Raw genomic sequence first — 21,079 nt, 5'->3', positions numbered from 1 at the left:
TCGGCCTGGCCAGGCTCAGGGATCAGGCCTTGCCCACTCTGTAATGATGTGACTTTCCCTGATGGCAGCCAGGCCTGTCGAGGGTTCATGGTGGACACCTGGCATGTCAAGAGCATAGAAAAGAAAACAATCCCCGCAATTCTGTCCAGAAATAACCATTTCCCAAACTGGGCCAACATTTCTCCCAGTGGGTCAACCCTGATGCTATATATTTGTATAAACAGCAGAGCCCGCTGCACACAGCACAGTGGTCCGAGTTGGGCTTTGGAGCGAGGAGGTGCACTCGGATTCACTCTGCCTCTTTCTGGCGTGTAGGTTCCTCTGGAGGCGACCGGCTTCACTGATCCCAAAATGCCATCAATTGTGACGCTCATTTCAGTGTTAAAATGTAAAAATAAGAGGTCTTAGAATTGATCAAATGCCCTTCATAGGGTTTCCTGAGGACGAATGTGGTAAGTAATCGATTCTCTTCTCATTAACATAGGCATTTGCTGCGGTCAGCAGAGGTCCCGAGGAAATGTGATTTCCACCGCCATGTGGTCCCCTGTTGAATTAGCACACCATATGTAGCCAACCTCCTGCTAATGGCAACTAATCATTTCCAATTCTTCGCTATTATAAATTAACACAGAAAGGAAAATTCTGCTCGCATCTTTCTGCACTAGCAATTACTCACTTAGGATAGACTCCTACAGACAGAGTGACAGGGCTAACGGGAATAAACTTTTTTATCCTCACCTGAGGACATTTTTCAATATTTTGTTCAGATAGAGTGGGAGGAGAGAGAGAGAGAAACATCGATGTGAAAGGGACACATCGAGTGCCTGCCACCTGCACGACCCAACCAGGGCCGGGGACAAACTGCAACCGAGGTACGTGCCCTTAGCGGGAACCAAACCCAGGTCTCTCTGGGCTGCAGGCCGACGCTCTAACCGCTGAGCCAAACCAGCCAGGGCGGGAGTAAACTTTTTAAGGTGCCTGTCCCCTGCCCTTACCCTCAGATTCCAGAGGAAAATCTACTGCCTGGAAGATCACTGCTTGCACGCTACTGTACAGCTGGGGAAACTGAGGCCCAGAGAGGGTGGGCCTGCTCCTGGTAACCGCTCCTGAGAAGTGTGCTGGCTCCACTTGGCTCTCCCTTGTCAGGCGGCCCTCTTGGGCAGCACAGCCCCGATGGGCCCTCCCTGGCTCCGGTCCTCCAGCGCTGACCACCTAGGTCTCATACCCTCTCCAGAGACTCTCGAGACAGCGAGGGCTGAGCCAGGCTCTCCTGAATCCCAGGACTGACTTCAAGAAACCGAGGTGACAAGCAGTGTTCAGGCCATCCCTCAGCCCCAGGCAGCCTCCCCGGCAGGGCAGGCAGCCATCCTCGGCCGGAGCCACCCAGTGACTGGGGACTTGCTCTCTGGGAAGACGGGTAGCTCTGTAGACAACATAACACAGGCTCAAGCTGCTGTCCTGGAGCTAGCTGCATTTCACTGTGTGACTTTAGAAAGGCTACTTAACCTCTCTGAGTCTGTCTCTCAGACTGTCCTCAATGTGTCTTTTTGGTACTAACTGGTTGTGTGGCCATGGGTGAGTCCTGCCCCTTGGGGCCTTCGTTTCCCCGACCCAGTGGTTTTCCAGGTGGTCAACCCCTGGTCCAGCAGGACTGTCCAAGGTCTGCAGTCGGCCAGAGAGGAATGTCCCTGTATCGCCACCACAGTGCCTGCGCTGTGGATACCTACAAGGATCAGTAATTGATTGATGGCATTTAATAAAGGCCAGAGGCGCCTCTGGGACTCAGCTGGGGCGGAGGCTCATCTCGCCAGGCTGCGGCAGGACAGCAGCCCTCCTTACTGTGTTCATTAATAACAGGCGCGGCCCAGGGCCATGCAGAGGGGAGTGGATGCCCAACTCCATGAACAGAATCTCAGGATCCTCCCGGAACCCCAGGACCACGGCCCACCTGAAGCCCGGAGCCCCAACATCGCGCCTCCTTCCCGCTGGAGAAGGGGCCTCCCGGGAAGGGCCTTCAGGCTCAGGCGGAGCTCCGAGCCCTTTCCAGAGCGTCATCTCATTTCACCCTCAGAGAGACCCGATGAAGTCAGAGTTATCCCATTTTACAGAAGAAGACACTGAGGCTCAGAAAGGACCAGAGACTTGCTCACAGGCACACTGAGCTGAACTTCTGACCAAAAGGAAGACACAGCACTGAATGGGGCGAGGAGGTCTGGCTTTCAAGCCAAACTCTGCCCCCAAATGATTGTGTGAACTTGGGCCTTAGTACCTACACTCGTCAGTGAAGGAGTTCCCACCAGAACCCAGGGTCCCTCCCCTCCTCTCTTTGACAAAGACAGGCGATGCGGGTGGGGGTGAGGAAGAAACGGGTGCCCTCCTATACCCAGGTACAGCACTCAGACGGCCCTGCCCTTGGACCTGAGGCTGGTGGTCACAAAGAGCCTGAGCTGTCCCAGAACCATGGCATCTCCAGCCCTGCCCAAGGCCCTGCTCAGGGAGTTAAGAGGCCTGGGATCTGGGGCCACCTCCTCTGCTGAGGCCAGTGTATCTCCAGGCCTCGGCGTTCTTGTCTGCAGAGGGGGCCAGAGGCCCCAGCCCCCAGCTGAGCCCTGCCCCAACCTTCCATGCCTACTTTCCCACAGAGCACCCGGAAAGCGGTCCTGGTCACCCCGCTGACTGCAGTTCCTGCTGGGCTTTGTCTTTCCAGAGGACCCTCCCCCAAGCCACACAGCTGGTGGCAGAGGTCTGAGGGCCAGCCTGGGAGAGAGGCTCACCCTCCAACCACGGCCCCACCTCCACCCAGCCTCAGCCACTGGGTGCCCGGGACCCAGGCCCTGCCCCCACCGCACTCACCAGTTGAATTCATCGTAGTCATTGTGGACTTCCCACCAGAAGTACAGCCAGGTGAGCGTGAGGCCGAAGGTGATGGTGAGGAGCAGGAACCAGAGGCGTTCCCACTGGAGGAACAGAGCAGAAAAGGGGTCAAGTGGGGTCACCCCCCACCAGGCAGGGGTTAGTGCCTTCTTCACACTGATAGGGATCTGAGGCTCAGAGAGGGGACGTGTCCTGTCCAGTGTCAGGAGCCTGAGGCCCGAGAAGGTCGGGAGCGAGGAGCAGGTTAGGCTCCAGCCCAGAGCTGGCCTTTGTAGCTGCAGCCGGGGGCCTTGCCAGGGGGCACTGGTCTCCGTCTGGCAATGGCGCCAGGAGCACAGGCCACATTGCCCAGAGCCGTGCCACTGGTATGGTGAGCCTTCACTTCTTTCCCTCCTCACACAGGCCTACAGAGCAGGTTATTCCTCTCCACTTCGACCCTGCACTACTTATGTAAACACCGAGACCCAGAGAGGCAAAGCAACTTGCCTAAGTCACACAGCAAATTAGTGAGGATTAAAGACCCCTCCCGCCTCCCCCTCCACACACACACACTGTACTTGAGGAAATGCAGTGTCTGTCATCCCCACCAGGCACTGGTCCCTCAAGGCTGGGCCAGGCCACTCCTCTGTCTCCTGTAGGGGTGGGGATGGGGAAGGTGGGGGCTGCTGACCCCCCACCGGCTTCCCGAAGGGCCGGCTGAGAGGTCTGCAGACGCTTCCGCTGGGCCTTCAGGTTTATCCCTGCTTTCATCCGCCCCCTTATCTCAGAAGCACAACAAGCTTGGACATCCTGCTCTCTGGGAAACTGCTGAGGTCATCAGAACAGACCAAGGGCCCTTGAGGGAAAGTCTGTGCAGGAGAGACCCAAGACCACCCTCCCTTGATGGGCTGGTGGCTTTGAAGCAGCTGGGCAATCTCTGGCTTGTGGGGCTCCTTGCAGCTCCCCTCCCCACGCCAGCCAGCCCTGCAGCTCCAGCTCCAACCCCAGTTCACTCTCCTGATGGCTCCTTACTGCCTAGCCAAGCAGGGGTTCCCTCTGGGGGTGCTCCCTACCCCACCTCCCCAGCTTCATATCCCCTACCAGTTCCCTCACTCTGGAAGGGCCACCGCCCCCTGGGTTTGCTCACCTAACATTCCCATCCTTTAAAGGAAGCTCAAAGGTCACCTCCTCTGAGAAGCCTTCCTGAACGTTGCCCCTGCCGCCACGCCCCCTCCTCGGTGCTCCCACAGCATCATCGTACCCGTCTTTAAACTCGAATTCTGCACACTGTGATCTGCTCACGGGACCATGCCGTCCCCTTGGGTCCTCAAGGACAGGGACTGAGCCTGCCTCCACTCCCTTGGTGTTTAGGACGGGAAGGAGAGGCGGGCGAGTTCACTCACCGCCAGGAGACCTCCGTCCCGCGCCACCAAGAGGCACCACAGTGGAGCAGTCCTGTGTCGTGTCTGGAACCCGACTCCCTGCCCACCACTTACTAGCTGTATAACCTCGGGCACTGCAAGCTGATGTAACCTTTCTGTGCCTCAGTTTCCCCCTCTGTGAAATGAGGACAATAACAGTACTCATCCATGGGGTTGACGTGAGAATTCAGTAAGATCATTTAAGTCAAGTGCTCCAAACAGGCAAGCAGTCGGTGCCCCCTCCTCGGATCTGCAAGTCTGCCCTCCTCTCCCCAGCATGCAGGAAAGGCCCTCAAACCCGGACAAGTCATGATGAGGAGCACTTCAGACCTAGCCCTGGGCAGGAGGGCTCAAGCCTGGGAGACAGAGCAGCCTCCTCCGCTTTGTCCATTAAGGAGATGTGAAGATGACCGCACCTGAGGAAGCCATCTTTCCAGCAGGTGAGGGGGTGGCCTCTCAGAGAGTAGCCCACTGGTGTCTGCCCCACCCAGACACAGAATGGCATGAGCCCCAGTTCCAGGCCCAGCAATGCCCAGCCTCGCTCAGGAATGGAGAAACGCTGGCCAGGAGCAGGCCGGCCAAGTGCCTTTCTGGAGTAGTGGAACCCTGGCAGCCACCGGCCAGAGGATGGCTGGGACAGTCTGGGGAGCAGAGAAGGGCCCGGCTGCAGTCCTGCTTTCTGTGTCTGGGCCCTGGCTCCAGAGGGACTGGCCCACACCGGCACATCTGAGCCACCACCCAGACCCTGGCTGGGCCCCATCCACCCTCCCCAAGTCCTTCTCTGAATCCCTCTTGCTACCTCCAATTCTTCTTCTTTTTTTTTTCTTTATTGATCTTAGAGAGAGAAGAAGGGAGAGGGAGAGAGAGAGAGATAGAAACATCAATGAGAGAGAACATCAATCAACTGCCTCTTGCACGTTCCCCCCTGGGGATCGGGCCCACAACCTGGGCATGTGCTCTGACCGGGAATCGAACTGGTGACCTCTTGGTTCATTGGTCGATGCTCAAACACTGAGCCACACCAGCATGGCGCTACCTCCAATTCTTATTTGCTCACGAATAAGAATTCATTTGCACCCATTTCCTGCAGAGCAGCAGGCAGGTCCCAGGCCAACTTAAACATCTGGATCTCCAAAGACTGGTCCTAATTTGGTGATGTCATGCTCCAGCTCAAGAGTCCCACTGTCCTGAGCCCCCAGAACCCACCTCTGCCCCAAACACACACTTTACACGCCACACACCGACTCACCCAGTTCCTCAAGCAGGCTCTTTCAAGCCCGGTGCCTTTGCACAAGCCAGACCCACCATCCAGAAAGCAACTTAGTCCACGGGCAAACCCTCCTCCTCCCTGAGGCCTCCCCTGTCCCCACAAGGAGATTCCCATCACACTTGCACCCACGTCAGTTCCAGCACACGCCCTGCAGTTCTGTAACTGTCTGTGTGTCGGTCTCCCTGCTGTACTGCAAGAGCCTTGAAGAGCTGGGTGGTCTTCCTATTCCCAGGGTGAGTGGGAACTTAAGATTTGATAATGAAACAGAAGGTGAGAAAACACCCTTTCCCCTACCCCTGAATGAGTATGCCCATCCAGGAGAGATTTCACTGGGGGCTTACCACCCCACCCCACAGAGGAGCCTTGGTCCACTGTGGACCCTGAGCCAGTAGTGGTGAGTGTCCGTCTGTCCAGAGATCACTCTACCTCTGTGGAACAAGGTCGCTGCACCTCTGACTGGTAGAAAGGTTGTCAGAGGGGCCGGGGAGAGGGCTGAGCCTCGGCCTACGACGGGTTCTGTCCCAGGCAAGCAGCCCAGAGCTCACTAGCTGGTGGGAGCAGGGGGCTGGCTGCAGGGACGGGGTTAGTGCCGCAGGTGTTGGGAGATGGCCTGTGATGAGGTATGCTGTAGGACCAGGGGATGCTGACAGGTGGCCAGGGCGACCACAGATGTCAGGAGGACCCACGGCACACAGGGGTCTTGTACACTAAGGGTCACTGTCCTCACTTGGCTGGATCCCGAGGGTGGGGCAGGAATGAGGGGCCGCCCCTCCCCTGGGAACCAGCCAGGGTGATGCGGTTATAGCTGGTAGATGGGTGAGGCCCCCGGAGCATGGCGGGGATGGAAGCAGGGCCTGAGCAATGAGGAACTAGGAGCCCCATTATCAGAACTCGGCATGAGCTGGGGTGGGGGGCCACCTAGGGATAACTGTCCTGGGAGCTGGAAGCCAGGGGCCCCTTGGCCACAGGGAGCCTGTAGATGGGGATGAAGAGGCCCCAACATAGTGGGGAGGGAGACAGGGTCATTCTAAGAACAATCAGAGGAAAAACAGAATGACAGGGGCTGGAAGCGGGGGGAGGGGAAGGCAGGGATCTGGCAGGAGGAAGTGGAGGCTGGGAAGCAGCTCCCTGACAAAGGCTCCCAATGGCTCTGCTGGTCCTTGTCAGGGCCAGCAGGCGAGGCCTGAGCTGCTCCTCACAGTGACAAGCCAGCCTGGCCTGACTCAGCTCGGGGAGACCGCATGCCCTGAGCCCACATCCTGTGGGGCACCAGGTAGTGCTCAGAGCTGGTAGAACAGGACGTGTGAAGGTAGCTGTCACGCAAGGAGGCTTCAGGGCTAGCAGTGGACAAGACCAATCTCCAACCCCAGACATTTCCTCAGGCTGAGCCTGGGGACCCCGAGGAACGAAGGGAAGGAGCTCCTGTGACGCCTCAGCCTCCTTCCTTCCAGAGCCTGGCAGCCGCCTGGGAGCAGGGCAGAGGTCAAGCGGACAGGTGCAGCACAAGGTGGAGGCTGAGAGTAGCTGGGGAGGGAGGGGCCCTGGCTGTGGACAGGGTAGGATGCTTCCAGAATCCCAGAGGCTATGGCCATTCCACACCACACCCCCAGCCTCACCTCCTCCCATTCTTGTCCCCACCCTCCGGGAAGATGGGACCCTCCATCCTTGCAGAGCACCAGTGTTCCCATTTCCCCAAGGCTCTGCTCCTCTCTGTCTCATGCTGATTGTCATGTCTTCATCTCTGTCCCGCCCACCCCACAGCCTTCTGTGCGCAGAGAAAACAGGGGCAAGAGTGTGTTTGCAGCTGGGGCGCACGGAGTCAGGGAGCATGGCTGGAGCCACCCGCCCTGGCCCTACACAGGAAGTGCTGCTGCTCCTGCCCCAAACCACACCCTCGGCCAGGATGCGCAGACACCACCCCCACTGCGGAGACCCTGCAGGTTTGGAGCACTTCCCCCTGGTCCCCAAACTGAACCTGGAGCCTGACCTCCGAGTGAGGACAGCACCTGAGCGGGAGCCACCTCCCCGGCCTTGGCACCATCACAGACTTCAGATCCGCAGTCACAGACCCGAAGCTGTCTTGCTGGACTCCTGTTCCCTGCCTGCCACCTCGGGCAGAGACTGCCTCTATAGTCTCCAGGACAGGAGCTCACCCTGCTGCAGCTCCTGCAGCTCCGGGACGGGCACGCAGTCTCTGGAAGCTGCCTGGTCGTCCCCTGGACTGAAAGTTCCTGCTTCTAAGACAGGAGCCGGATAGGGCAGGCTGCGTTCGGGGTCCAGCAACACTGGGTTTGAATCCCACACTGGCTACCTACTGAATGTGTGACCCCGGAGAAGACATCTATTCGTCATCTCTGAGTGCCCAGCTTCCTGCTCTGTGAAATGGGACAGCAGGGCTGGCATGCTGAGCAGACCAGTAGGACCTGCAAAGTGTCTGGCGACGGGAGGGCAGCAGGAGTTTCCCCCTCCCACCCTCCCTCCCTCAGACACAGCTCAATCTGTCTCCTTGACTGCACCCCTGCGGCTGGTTCTTTGATATCACAGAACAAGTCCCCCTAAAGGGCAAGAAACAGTGGGGTCAAATGACCAGGGCACAGGGGCATATAATCAAGAACCGGCCCTTCTATTCACTAACCATGTGGCTGTGGGCCAGTCAGTCAGGACATCAAGCCTCAGCTTCCTCTGTTCACGGGGATGACATCACCTCTGCCTCACAGGAGGGCTGCCAGGCCCGAGTAAGATTACAGACGTAAGCTGCAAATGGCCAAATCCACGATCGTTCCTGTAATTATCATTTCGCATCCGACAGCCCTTTAATTATGTGAAGACAGTGATCAAGTCTTCCCCCGCCCCTCACTTTACACCGAATTCTTCCGGCTGCGGAGGTAGCGGGCAGAGTGCCCACCCCAGCGCGGGTGGGGCCGTGATCGGGACACAGCTGGGGTCCGGCTCTGAGGCTGCAGTCCCGAAGCCCTCACGGTGGAGGACGAAGACCCTGCCATGGCAGCTGCACCATCTCCTCGAACAGCCCTGCACCAGCTCTCACAGAGCGGGGTCGGGGGCTCCTAAGAGCTCTCTACTTGCCCCTTCTCATTCCTCCTCTCCAAGCTCTGAGCAGGCAGGATGGTCGGAGGACACCAGGGCTCAGACAGAGGAAGGGACTCACCCCAAATCACAAAGGGTGAGCATAATGGTGGAGCCAGAATTCACACTCGGGTCTGGCTGCCCCCCGTCCCAACTGTTCCAAAGCAGCAAGGAGCAGGACCTGTAATTATCCTTGTCTGACTGAGAAAATAGACTCAGGAGGCAGGGCCTTGCCCGAGGTCACACAGCAAGTCACAGTGCCAGGTGAGGACCCCTGGAATGTCAGAGTTAGAAAAGATTTCAGAGATCATCTTGCTTGTCCTCTAAAGGTCCAGTTAAGAAATGGCAAAAACTGAGACCCGAAGAGGGAAATGGCCTGGAAGCATGGACACAGGATTTGTACAGGGTCACCTGGCACAGAAATGGTAAAGAATCCAACAGAAGGCGTTGGGACATTTGGACATCTATTTGGTGAAAAATACAACTAGCCCTGGCCGGTGTGGCTCAGTTGTTAGAACGTTGGCCCAGCACACCAAAGTGTCACAGGTTCAATTCCCAGTCAAGGGCACGTATCTGGGTTGCAGGTTTGATCCCTGGCCCCGGTCCGGGCACATGCGAGAGGCAACCAATCAATGTGTCTTTCACATCGACGATTCTCTCCCTCCTTCTTTCTTTTTCTTCCTCCCTTCCTTCCACTTTCTCTAAAAATATCAATGGAAAGCATATCCTCTGGTAAAGATTAACAAAACAAAAAAACCCACGAGTCCCCTACCTCACCCTGTCCTATACCAAACTAAATTCCAGCATCTCCCTTCCAGGTCCTCGCCATTTGGACATCTCTGTTCCAGTCATTCCACACACTTGTGCTGTCACGGGAATATAACTCAGGCCTGGATTCCACTCGGAGCCACCCACACAGATGACTGACCAGCCGATAGGCAGCTCCGGTCCTGGGAGTGAGCGTGGTGAGCAGGGTAAGCATGGGCTGGCTGCTCAGGAGCACACTTATGCCAGTTATGGGAGGGGGACAATCTGGAGGGCTTCCAGGGGGAGGAGACGCCCACAGCAAAGCTGGAAGAAATGGGATTGCTAGGATGATGAAGTTAGGGAGCCTCGATTCAGGCAGAGGCATAGAACCAGGCAGGTTTTGTTTGGGGGAACCGGCTCCTTTTCTTATGGGCTAATCAAAGCTTTCTCTGTGTAAGTATTTATTAACCTTCATATATAGTGTATATTTTTTATTCTATCACTTGACTTTAATTTTGTTATCAAATTTCTTGGATAAAAATTTAAGTTTTTAGGCAGTCAAATCTCTCTTTTCCTTTATAGGTTTTGCCTTTGGTGTCCTGTTTAAGGAAGGTGGCTCAAGATGAAAACATAACTCAAACTTGACACTGGTAATTTCCTGGCTTCACTGTTTACATTTAAATCTGTAACCCGTCTCTCTATATCCATCTGTCTGTAACTCCATACGAGGTCTGCGTGTATGGAGAGAGGTTTGAAAGCCTTATCCCTAAAGCATTAAGACTGGAAGATCTTGCCTGGCCGGTGTGGCTCAGCAGTTGAGCACTGACCCAGGCACCAAGAGGTCACCAGTTCAATTCCCAGTTGGGGCACATGCCCAGGTTGTGGGCCTGATCCCCAGTGTGAGGCATGCAGGAGGCGGCCAACTGATGTTCTCTCTCATCGATGTTTCTTTCTCTCTCTCCCTCTTTCTCTAAAAAAAAAAAATAAATAAAGGAAAAAAACAACACATTATATATATATATAAAAAAAAGACCGGAACTTCTTTTACTTTACATCTTTCCAAGTTGTTTGAAATCTTCTCAACAAATGTGTGCTTCCTAAATAGAACAAAAATACTTTCTAATCCATCTGGGATTTATTTTGGTCTGAGGTAAGAGGAAGGGATCTAATTTTGCTTCCACCGAACGGATGCTTCGGCTGTCCCTGCGCCATTTGTGATACGTGCGGCGACTCCCACGTTCCCTTAGCACACACGCACGTTCTCAGATGTGTGCGGACTATTTCTAGGTTGTCTAGTCGGTCCTGAGGCCGCCCTCCCCCAGGTGCTAGCTCCTTGCGTGTGGCTGGGCTCTAGGCCCCTGAGCCACCCCTGTGGTCCTGGCTTTGCTCTGGGTCCCAGAGTCCAGCTATGCCCTCAGCACCGCACTGCAGAGAAGGGGTGCCTACCCGTCCAGTCTGCCACCTGCAGGCCAGATCCTGGGCACACGGTTCCTGTTTCACCCTCACCAATGTCCAAAAGGGAGACGGAGGCAGAGAAAGAGCCTAGGAAATGTCCGGTGGGAAGGGTGCGGGGATCCTGGAAGGCAGAGATGGGCAAGCCCTGGCGGGGTTATTCTGGCCCCGACACAGGAGATTTGGGGGAGGGGCAGCCTAGGGAGGTTTAGATGTATGACAGCATTAGGGCCTAGCAGGCAAAGGGATTAGAATCTCCACCCCCAGCCAGCTCCTGACAGCCTAAGAGGCTGGATTTATTTTTTCTGGGCTCCAGAGAGCAGGGCAATTAGGCCTGTGTCTGCCCTTCTTCTGCTAGGGGCACTCAGAGCTGCTCATTAGGCAGGAGAATGGAACCGGGCCCAGCCTGGAGCACCCAGTTTCTCCCGCCCATTCTGTGGGTTGCATCAGTCCAAGGGAAGACCTGAGCAGAAGAGCTGGGGACCCTTAGGAGGGACTATTCCAGAGCCCCTCACAGGGCTCTGCCAAGGGGTGGTGGGTGGCTGTACCCCCTGCTGTTGCCCCATCACCATCCTGACCATCCACACTCTAAGCCGCCACTCAAAGCAGCCAGGAGTGTTACAACCAAGGCTTAGCCACTTCCCCAGGAGCCTGGCATGGCCACGCCAGGCACCCTCAACAACATTCAGAGAAGAGCTAGGTGGGGTGTGGGGGTGGCCCGAAGGCCGGAAGCGACATGGCTTTATTGCAGAGATAAATCTTCGGCTCCCTGCGCTGTCACAACCCGGGGCTCTGTCGGCCTCTCCTCTCTCTCATGGATGCAGCAATATCATCTCCCAGTTTCTTATCTTCTTAGTAGCCCTGTAAGGTTTAAAGGATAAAATGGGGTCTTATCTTCCCCATTTTAGAAGTGGTCAAGCTGAAGTGCAGAGGGTGCCTCTCTGAATGCTGGGCCCCTTTTCCTCAAAGCACCAAAGAAGGGAACAGCCACCCCTTTGCAAGTCTGTGGTAGGACATGTCTCCCGGAGGCCGGAGCCGCGGTCTCTCTGATACAGGACACGAGGCACATGGGGATCTAACAGAACCCTGGGCCATGGATTTGTACCTCCACCTGACCCACAAGCAAGCTGAGGCCCAGAGAGGGTCTGGCCTTGCCTAAGGTCACACACCAAGTCACTGGAGGAGGCAGGGTCGCGTTCCAACAGCAAGCAGCTACCTTGGCCAGGAATGGCCATCCGGGTGCTTCTGACTGACCCTAAACACATCCTGTCCCAAAGGCTGCGTCATCCAGAGAGCCCATCTTGATTCCCAAGTGGAGGTGGGAGCCAGCTTGGAATCCTGCCCACTGGCAGAGCCCAACCCCAGGCACCCTTAGGGGTCCCACAGCTGAGTCAGCACCTGCCTCTGCCGCCCCAGCCAGGGCAGGGAAATGGCAGCATCCGCTCTCCAGACCACCCGGCCCGTGAGCCCGCTGGGGTCTTGCCTCTCTGGGCAGTTAGCTGGATGGCAGCTCATTCCCTAACTGGCTTCTTCCTCGCTCTTCAACTCAGGGCTCAGTCACCCCTCCAGGCCTTGCCAGCTGCTCCTGAGCCAGGCCCTTTCCTCAAAACACTCCGAGTCTAGCGGGAGACACAGCCGGTCACAGCCACACGGGCAGGTGCTGCGAGAGCCCATGGAGGGAGGCCTCATTTTTGGTCGGGGAAGGGGGACTTCTTAGAGCAATAGACACTTGCAGTGAGCCTCAGAGGCAGAGGCAGAGAGCCCCAGGCCAGAGGCAGCCGGAGCAAAGGCAGTGCTGTGGAAGGGCCGGTGGTCTGGGGTGGCTGCCGTGCACATGTGGGGGAGGGGTGCTGCTGGATCTTCCCACAGCTGCGTCTTCCTGCTCCTATCCGAGGATGCAGCACCTGGGGGCAGGTGTTTCAGTGTCTGTGCCCCACCCACCCCCACTGCACTGTTCCTGGACTCCACTGAGGTCATGCTCCCCTCTCACTTTTCTGCGTACAGCATGGCGGCCTCATCCAGCCAGGATGGAAATCGTGGGATGACAGGAGGCATCAGGGAGACTCAACCTCTTCCACAGCCAGCCTGTCGACTGCACCTTCTAGGTGCCTCTAGAGCCCCTCCCTTCACTACCTCCCTGCACCCCCTATGCCCAGCTGAGACCTCAGCATTTATCACCTGGCTCCCTGCCCTCCCCACCTCCTCTAAGGCCCCTCCGCACTTATTCTCCAGATTTAACCAGCGTGGTCTTTGCACAGCCCGAGTCTGACCGGGCTCCCATTGCCCAGTGTGAGTGCAGGCTCCCCCACAATCTCAGGCAACACCCTCCCCTCCTCACCGGGAGCTACCTGGGCCCAACTGCTTTCAGTTCCCAAGCACAAGACACTCCCCACCCCAACACTTCCGCTCTCTGGCATGATGGTGCGAACCCTCAGACACCAGCTCCCCAGCTGCGCTGCCTGGGGTTCCCGGCCTCAGCAGTGAGCACCCGGGTGGTCCGGGAGTGCCGTTCTCGTCTGTCTGCTCCCCACCTGCCGCCTGCCGGGGAGCCTGTCAAGGAAGGGAGACCAGGTCTGATACACCTGTGGCCTCCAGGCTCAGGGCAGGTATCCTGAAGGCTTGTTGCCTGGAAGACAAGGCTGGTGCAGAACAGGGAAAGGGCAAGGGTGGGGGTGTGAGCAAAGGCGGCGCAGGCTGTGCCTTCGAGTCCTCGGCTTGATTTAATCACTGAATCTTTCTGGAGCCACATCTTTAAGATGATGTCAAACAAGCTCAAAACAGCTTCCAAAAGGCAAGCCTACTACCGAAGTGCAAGAGAGCGGACTGTCACTGTTTCTTTCAGTGTCTTGGACTGGGAAGTTCCTCCAGTCATCTGACCTACTCACTCTTGCTCCAGAGAAGCTGGTTTTGACACTGTGCTGCCTCCCACGGCCGCACAGTTCTCAGGGGCCCAGTGGGGGGGGGGGGGCTGGGAACTGTCTACTATCCTACCAAGGCCTCAATCGGCAGCATTAGTGATGAGTCAGACACAACCAATTAATTATCCCAGTTATAAAAAGCTTTGCTTCCCCTTCCTAGATGTCAAGTGAGCTGGCCTCCTGGTTCTAGGCTCCTCCGCTCACTGAGCTGGGAGCAGGAGACTAGGCCATTTCACCTGGCTGGTCCTCAGTTTCCCTTCTCCTTACTTGTCAAGTGTGTGTCCTGGGGGAGGGGACTGTGTGAGCAAAGACTCGAGGCAGGAAGGGAGGAGGGGTCTCTTCCCAAGCTGTCTGCTTGCCCTTCTCTCTCCCCAGGCTCCGCTCCAGCACTGCAGGGCCAGATCCCAGCCAGGGACAGAGGGTCCCGAGCGTGCCACTGGAGACACCCCTACCTTGTCCAAACCGCTCCTGGCCCAGCGCTCTTTCTCCTCCATCGGGCCAGTTCCCAAGTCCTCTCCACCCTTTCTTCCTTCTCCTTGCGAGCGCTCATGAAGAAACACCCAGACTCAAAACACACGAGTGCTCCCCTATAGCCTCCACCTCCCTGAGGCTCCTGCTGAAAATCTGTCAGCAAATCTGTCCAGGACTCCAGGTGTGATATGGCTTTATGCCTTGGCTTCTCTATCCATAGATGGGGAAAGACAAACATGCCTCACAGGGGTGTTTTAACAGTCGATGGGGCAATGCAATACAGTAGGTGCTCAATCGACGTAACTGACTCTCACACTCCCAGACTGCTGCTGAGTGACCTGCCGCTGACTCACACCAGTCTGGCATCCCCCTTCACACACGAGGCCCGAGGCCCGGAGAAGTCAGCTTCACAGAAGAATGTGTTAGGAGATGCAGGGGGCTCGCCCAAGAGGACCTGAGGGGAGGCAGGGCCTAGGCATGGGCAGAGCAGAGGGTCCCCAAAGGAAGAGGGGACAGTGGGCTCAGAGTTGGGCCCCATCCCTTCGCTGAGGCCTCTCCTCCACCAGGAGCCCTCACAGCTCTTTGGCTCCCTTTCCCTACTTAACCCGCGGCCCCCACCCCCACCCCCAGCTCACTCCGGGGCCTCAATTTATTCAGCACCATCTACGGAGCACCTTCTCTGCACCAGCTCTGGCTCTGAGACACCAGATGGCTGTTCCCTTTCCTGTGTCAGGCCAGGGAGCCCAGCACCCATCACAGCCCTCACCCAGCTGGCTCCAAGGGGCTGGGGAAAGACAGGAGAAGAGAGGAGAAAGGGAGAAAAAGGGTGAGTCAGCTGAGGCTGGAGCCCAGGAAGTGGGAGAGGAAGCAGGAGCAGAGTGAGTGACAGGGAAGGGGAGGATGCTCAGCCTCAGCTGGGAGTCTAGGGGAGGGGAAGCAGGAGCAGAGTGAGTGACAGGGAAGGGGAGGATGCTCAGCCTCAGCTGGGAGTCTAGGGGAGGGGAAGCAGGAGCAGAGTGAGTGACAGGGAAGGGGAGGATGCTCAGCCTCAGCTGGGAGTCTAGGGGAGGGGAAGCAGGAGCAGAGTGAGTGACAGGGAAGGGGAGGATGCTCAGCCTCGGCTGGGAGTCTCAGGGTCTCCTGAGGTGAGCGCAGCCCACTCCGCAGAGGCCCTGCCACCCAGAGCTGCAGCAAAACCGTCTCCCCTCTCCCTCACCCAGCCAAGCTGGCTTGTGACCTCCTGAGGCCCTTCCTGCCGTTGCCCCACACGTGACACTCAGACCTTGGTATTTGCCGGGCTGGGCCTGCACCGCTTGGGCTCCCAGTCAACTCAAAACTTGCCTCAGCCCAGAACTTCCTCCACTCAGGGCCCTGTGCTGGCCACAGCCAGGACCATCCCTTCCTGACTCCACAGCCTACGGCTGGCTGGCCCTGGGCCCACCGCAGGGTGTGAGCGCCCTGGGAGATACACCTTCCTCCAGGTTCTACTGCAGCAGCCAAGGAACTTTCTGCCTTAGCTCAGCCATTCTTCTCTACCTTCCTTAGCCTCGGCTGTCTCCCCACCCCCACCAAGAGCTTTTGGACCCACACTGCCTGGAGCCAGATCTGAGCTCTGCCCCTAACCTCGGGTGTGACCTGGGCCAAGTCACTGACAACGGCTTCTATTTCCAAGTGAAATGGTGGCCAAGACACCTAGCTCGCAGGATAGTCAGTGCTCAGCACAGCGCCTGGAGCAGGACACAAGGGTGCAGGCTGACTGCTGCCCTCCAGCCGCCTTTCCCCACAGGGCAGGCCCTGCCGCCCGCCCCGCCCCGCCCCGCCCCGCCCCGCCCCTGGGAGAAGGCAGCTCAGAGCAGAGCAGTGGCCAGCACTTCTGAAGACTTAACCCAACCCCTCTCCCATTTCGGGGATGGAGAGGCTGAGGGTGGAGCTCAGGAATGACTGGTCTTGATGACTAGTCCCAGCTAGCACTGTGCTGTTCACTTCATGCCTTTGTCGCACGCCACCCTCCCAGCAGCTCCTTGAGAGGTGTGTGTGCTCTTTCATTGGCGAGAGACCTCGAGTCAAGTCCGTACTGTGGACAGAAATTCTAACCGAAAGTAACCTCGGAGGGCGATCTGATCACACATTCCTAACTGGGCGGGATGGGTGAAGTCACACCCCAGGCCTATAACTTCTTTAGTAAAAGGTTTATCTTTGCCTGAAGCAAGCCCAGTCCATTGTTTCTGTGCATCGAGGTTCACACCTGTTTGAAATGCCTCTTTTCGGGCCCCTGGGAAGTGGACCTAACCTCCAGGGAGCACATAATCTTACTAACTGCCCTGCAGTCCAGTGTGCCTTGCTTTCTCCCACCTTCATTTACTCTTTTCTTCTTCGTTCCAAATGCCTTCTCCGGAGCCTCTGAGACCTTCCTTCCCAGCACTGTCATCAGTTTGGCTCAAATAAAACTATATTAAAATTCTCGCCCAGCCGGTGTGGCTCAGTGGTTGAACATCGTCCCAGGGACCAAGAGGTTACCTGTTCAATTCCTGGTCAGGGCACATGTCCAGGTTGTGGGCCAAATCCCCAGTGGGGGGCATGCGAGGCAGCTGACTGAAGTTTCTCTCTGGTGGTTCTATCTCTCTCTCTAAAAAGTTGATTAGCCCTGGCCAGTTTGGCTCAGCGGTTGGAGCATCGGCCTGCGGACCAGAGAGTCCCAGGTTCGGTTCCTGCTAGGGGCATGTACCAAAAAAATAAAAATAAAAATAAAAAATAAAAAAATTTCTCTAGAAGTTTGGCCCTGGCTGGTTTCTCAGTAGTTAGAGCATTGACCCATACACAGAAGGTCATAGGTTCGATTCTGGTCAAGGGCAGGTACATGGATTGCACGTTCGATCCCCGGACCCCATCGGGGTTGCGCAGGAGGCGATCAATTGATGTGTCTCTCTCACGTCAATGTTTCTCTCTTTCTCTTTCTCTCTCTCCCTCTTTCCCTCCTTCCCTTCCACTCTATCTCTATCACCTAAAAATCAGTGGAAAAATATCCTCGGGTGAGGATTTACACCCCCCCCAAAAAAATTATCTACAGGTTTGGATATTTCTTACAGCAGCAGTACAAGGAGAAGAGGCACCATTCGAACTTGAGGTCTGCCTGACTTTCGCTCTCACAGACTGGACCACTGTGGGGAAGACCCTGCATGCACCTGAGATGGAAAGGCTGACCTGCTCTCCTTGCCTCCGTTTGGCATGTCGCCTCCTCTGTGCTGAGAGTGGGGACACGACAATGAATCAGGCCAGGTACCCACCAGCTGGGTACCTGCTTCTCACCATTTGGGAGTCATGAGCCCAGGCTCCTGACTCAGTCTAGCCTCCATCCCTCAGTATCACAGGCAGAGAAGGAGAACCAGTAGGGAACAAGCTTCCCCAACCTCCAGATAGCCCTGTGATGCCTGCCCTCTGACCCTAGCAACCCCTACCCTCGACCACTCTTGCCTGTTTGGGGCTAGCTGAATTTGGAAGCTGGCTTCTTTGTTCACAGAAGGAGGGAAGAAGAAAGTTGTTTTTCAAGCAGCAAAGTTTTTACATAAACACAATTTCTCTCTGTTCCTTCTTAAAGGAATTGGGTTCCTTCAGAAAAGAAACTAGATTCACAGGCTGATAGCGCCTGGGATGAAATGCAACTTGGAGTCTGGCCTGGGGAGCTGAACACTGAAGGAGGCTTTCTTTATCGGGCTGAGCACCTGCTGCCAGCGCTGGCAGGCCTGTGGCTCAGGTGACAGGGCCCCGGTGCCAGGCCTTACCCTGCCAGCTCCCAGGCTCCTGATGGCCTGGCCCACCTCCTCACCCTCCCTTCCAGCCACCCCACCTGCTTGCCCGCCTGTCTGGATCTGCCAAGAAACCGAGAACTTCTGTTCACCTTGGGGTAACCCCTTCCTCTTGGAGTGCCCCTCCTAGAGCATCCCTCCCTGCCTGACGTCAGGAGCAACCCAGCCCCACGCTGTCAGCGGAGAGTTAACCACTGGTTATACCCACGACAGAATGGCCTTACCCACCTAGTGAGGTAGATTCAAGAATTATCACGGGCCTATTTTACAGAAGGAGAAGTGAAACCCAGAAGAGGCACTGACCTGCCCAGAGCCACATAGCAGAATGACAGAGCTGACACCCCTCCCCCCAGACCTGGGCGCTCCCTGGGTCTTTGACCAGGTCCCAGCGTGGCTCACCGGTGTGGTGTCATCATGGGAGCGCTGGTAGCGTTTCCAGCGGCAGCCGTAGATGCCGGTGAGGCAGGAGAGGCACAGCTGGGGCTCATAGTACTGCAGGGGCTGGTGTCTTACCATGCTTGTGCCCAAGGCCCTGGTGCCTGGCCCTCAGGAGCCCATGGGGCCCCAGGCTGGTCCTGTGGGAGAAAGCACAGGGCTGTGAGTCAGGGGAGAGGTGGGCAGTCACTGTAGCCTAGGTCAGGGCGGGTCAGCCTCTGCACAAGTTCCTGCAGTGGGTCCCAGGCCCACCTAGAGTCAGGGGCCCACCCTTCAGGTCTCCCTGGACAGTCTCCTGCCCCCACCCCCACCCCCACCACGCTTGCCCAGCACATGCTGCTGCTGCTTCTGCCTGGAAGGCTCTTCCCTTCGAACCTCACATGGTTCAGTCCTTCACCTCCTCTCCTTGGGTCTTTGCTCAAATGTCTGTCTCAGTCAGACTTCCCCAGGTCTCCGCTTGTAAAACTGCAACCCCTCCCACACTCTCCCAGCCAATTTTAGCTTTACTGTCTTGATCATGTTCTCCAACATAATTTACTTATTTTGTTTCTGGTCTGCTTATGTCACTATGATGTAAGTTTCCTAAAGGCAAGGATTTTGTCTGTTTTATTCTCTGCTATACCCTCAGTAACTAGAACAGTGTCTAGCACATAGAACTTTCCAAATAAACATTTTAAAATAAATTCTCATGAAAGCTGACATGTATCGAGCACTTAAAATACTCCAGGTACATGTGAATACTTTGTAACCGTTGTTCCAGCTCACCGTCACAAAGTGGCAAGGACTGTGTCCCAAACCCATTTGATCATTGAACCTGAGGCTCCGAGAGAGGAAGGGGCAGCGCCTGGCCTGTGGTCGCATGGCTGGGTGTGGTCAGTCTGGGAATCTGGTGCCTTAAAGTGTTCATTCCTTCGGGCTCAGGGAGCCCCAGCCCAGCGTGGCTCATGGGAGGCTGGTAGAACAAGGGGATGTGTCTTGTGGGTTGAGTTGCTGCCACCAGGAGCAACTGCCCCAGCCCTGCTTGGTGCCCTGGAGATACCTGCTGAGGCTCAGCATTGGCCAAGTGGGGCCAGTGGCCATTGGCTTGGGCACCTCACACACCCTGATGTCAGGCACCATCTGATTCTCAACACCACTGTTATTATTGTCCCATTTTACAAATGGGAAGCCTGTGGCTCACAGCAGAAAAAGTATTTACCCCAGGAGTCAGGACTCAACTCCTGGTCTGTGGGATTCCAGAAATGGAAGCCATTTGTTCTGTGCCAGACCCTATTCTAGGCTCTGGAGACACTGTGAACGAGACAGACTCGGTGACCCCCCAGGGACCCTCACAGGACCAGTGAGGGGAACGAGCAGGCCCTTACGATGCTCCAGGCACCATTGCAAGTGCCGTCCATATCCTAACTAACAGCAACCTATGGCAAGCATTACATCATCTTTTTGTTGAGATAGGATGCACACGCCATAAAATTCACCCCTTTAAAGTGTGCAATTCAGTATTTCGCATTTTCGGTGTGTAGGACAGTCACAAGTTGTGCAACCATCACCACTATCTAATTCCAAAGCATTTCATCACCCCAACAAAACTCCATATTCACCCCCGTCCCACCCACCGTGGCAACCCCCGTTCCCACCCATCAAGACCTGATGACCACTAACCTACTTCCTGTCTCTATTATGTGCCTAGCCTGGACATTTCACATAAATGAAATCATACAATTTGTGGTCTTCTGTGACTGGCTTCTTCTTCTTCTTCTTCTTCTTTTTTTTTTATCCTCACCCAAGGACATTTTTTTGTTCAGATAGAATGGGGGAGAGAGAGAGAGAGAGAGAGAGAGAGAGAGAAACATCAACATGAAAGGGACACATTGAGTGGTTGCCACCCACACGACCCAACCAGGGCCGGGGACAAACTGAGGTACGCGCCCTTAGCAGGAACCGAACCCGGGTCTCTCTGGACTGTAGGCCGACACTCTAACCACTGAACCAAACTGGCCAGGGCGTGACTGGCTTCTTTCACTAAGTATGTTTTCAAGGTTCATCCGCATAGTACCATAAATCAGCACTGCATTCTCATTTCATTTCATTTCATTTTATTTTATTTTATTTTATTTTATTTTAATTTTTTATCCTCACCTGAGGACATTTTTCCATTTTTTGTTCAGATAGAGCGGAAAGGAGAGAGAGGAAGAGAGCGAGAGAGAGAAACATCGATGTGAAGGGACACATCGAGTGGCTGCCACCCGCACGACCAACCAGGGCCGGGGACAAACTGCAACCGAGGTACATGCCCTTAGCGGGAACCGAACCCGGGTCTCTCTGTACCGCAGGCCGACGCTCTAACCGCTGAGCCAAACCGGCCAGGGCTATTTTATTTTATTTTAATTTTAATCTTTTAGAGGGAGAAGATGAAAGAGGGAGAGAGATAGAGAGAAATATCAGTTGGCTGCCTCCTGCAGGCCCCCGACTGGGGGGGTCGAGCCCAAACCCAGGCATATGCTCTGACTGGGAATCGAACCAGTAGCCTCTTGGTGCACGGGACAATGCAAACCAACTGAGCCACACCAGCTGGGCAGCATTGCATTCTTTTTTATGGCGGAATAATATTCAATTGTACAGATCCTT

At 55.9% G+C, this 21,079-nt stretch overlaps 1 protein-coding gene across 4 annotated transcripts in view; it reads right to left on the bottom strand.

The window, feature by feature from the left end:
- GDPD5 (glycerophosphodiester phosphodiesterase domain containing 5) overlaps positions 1-21,079 on the bottom strand; it is a 90,618-nt gene that overhangs the window by 22,209 nt on the left and 47,330 nt on the right. For 3 of the 4 annotated variants that reach the window (XM_036259726.1, XM_036259729.1, XM_036259727.1), the window contains exons 3-4: positions 18,419-18,594; positions 2,854-2,957 (exon numbers count right to left, since the gene is read on the bottom strand). In XM_036259726.1, coding sequence (XP_036115619.1) covers positions 2,854-2,957; positions 18,419-18,535 — 221 coding nt within the window. In that variant the 5' untranslated portion in view covers positions 18,536-18,594. Of the gene's footprint in view, positions 1-2,853; positions 2,958-10,821; positions 10,847-18,418; positions 18,595-21,079 lie in introns of those variants that run through there. The other variant, XM_036259730.1, reaches the window with a different exon arrangement.

The sequence above is a fragment of the Molossus molossus genome, unplaced genomic scaffold (genome assembly GCF_014108415.1).
Source record: "Molossus molossus isolate mMolMol1 unplaced genomic scaffold, mMolMol1.p scaffold_m16_p_13, whole genome shotgun sequence".
Taxonomy (NCBI): Eukaryota; Metazoa; Chordata; class Mammalia; order Chiroptera; family Molossidae; genus Molossus; species Molossus molossus.
This window is presented reverse-complemented; position numbering and strand designations above follow the sequence as displayed.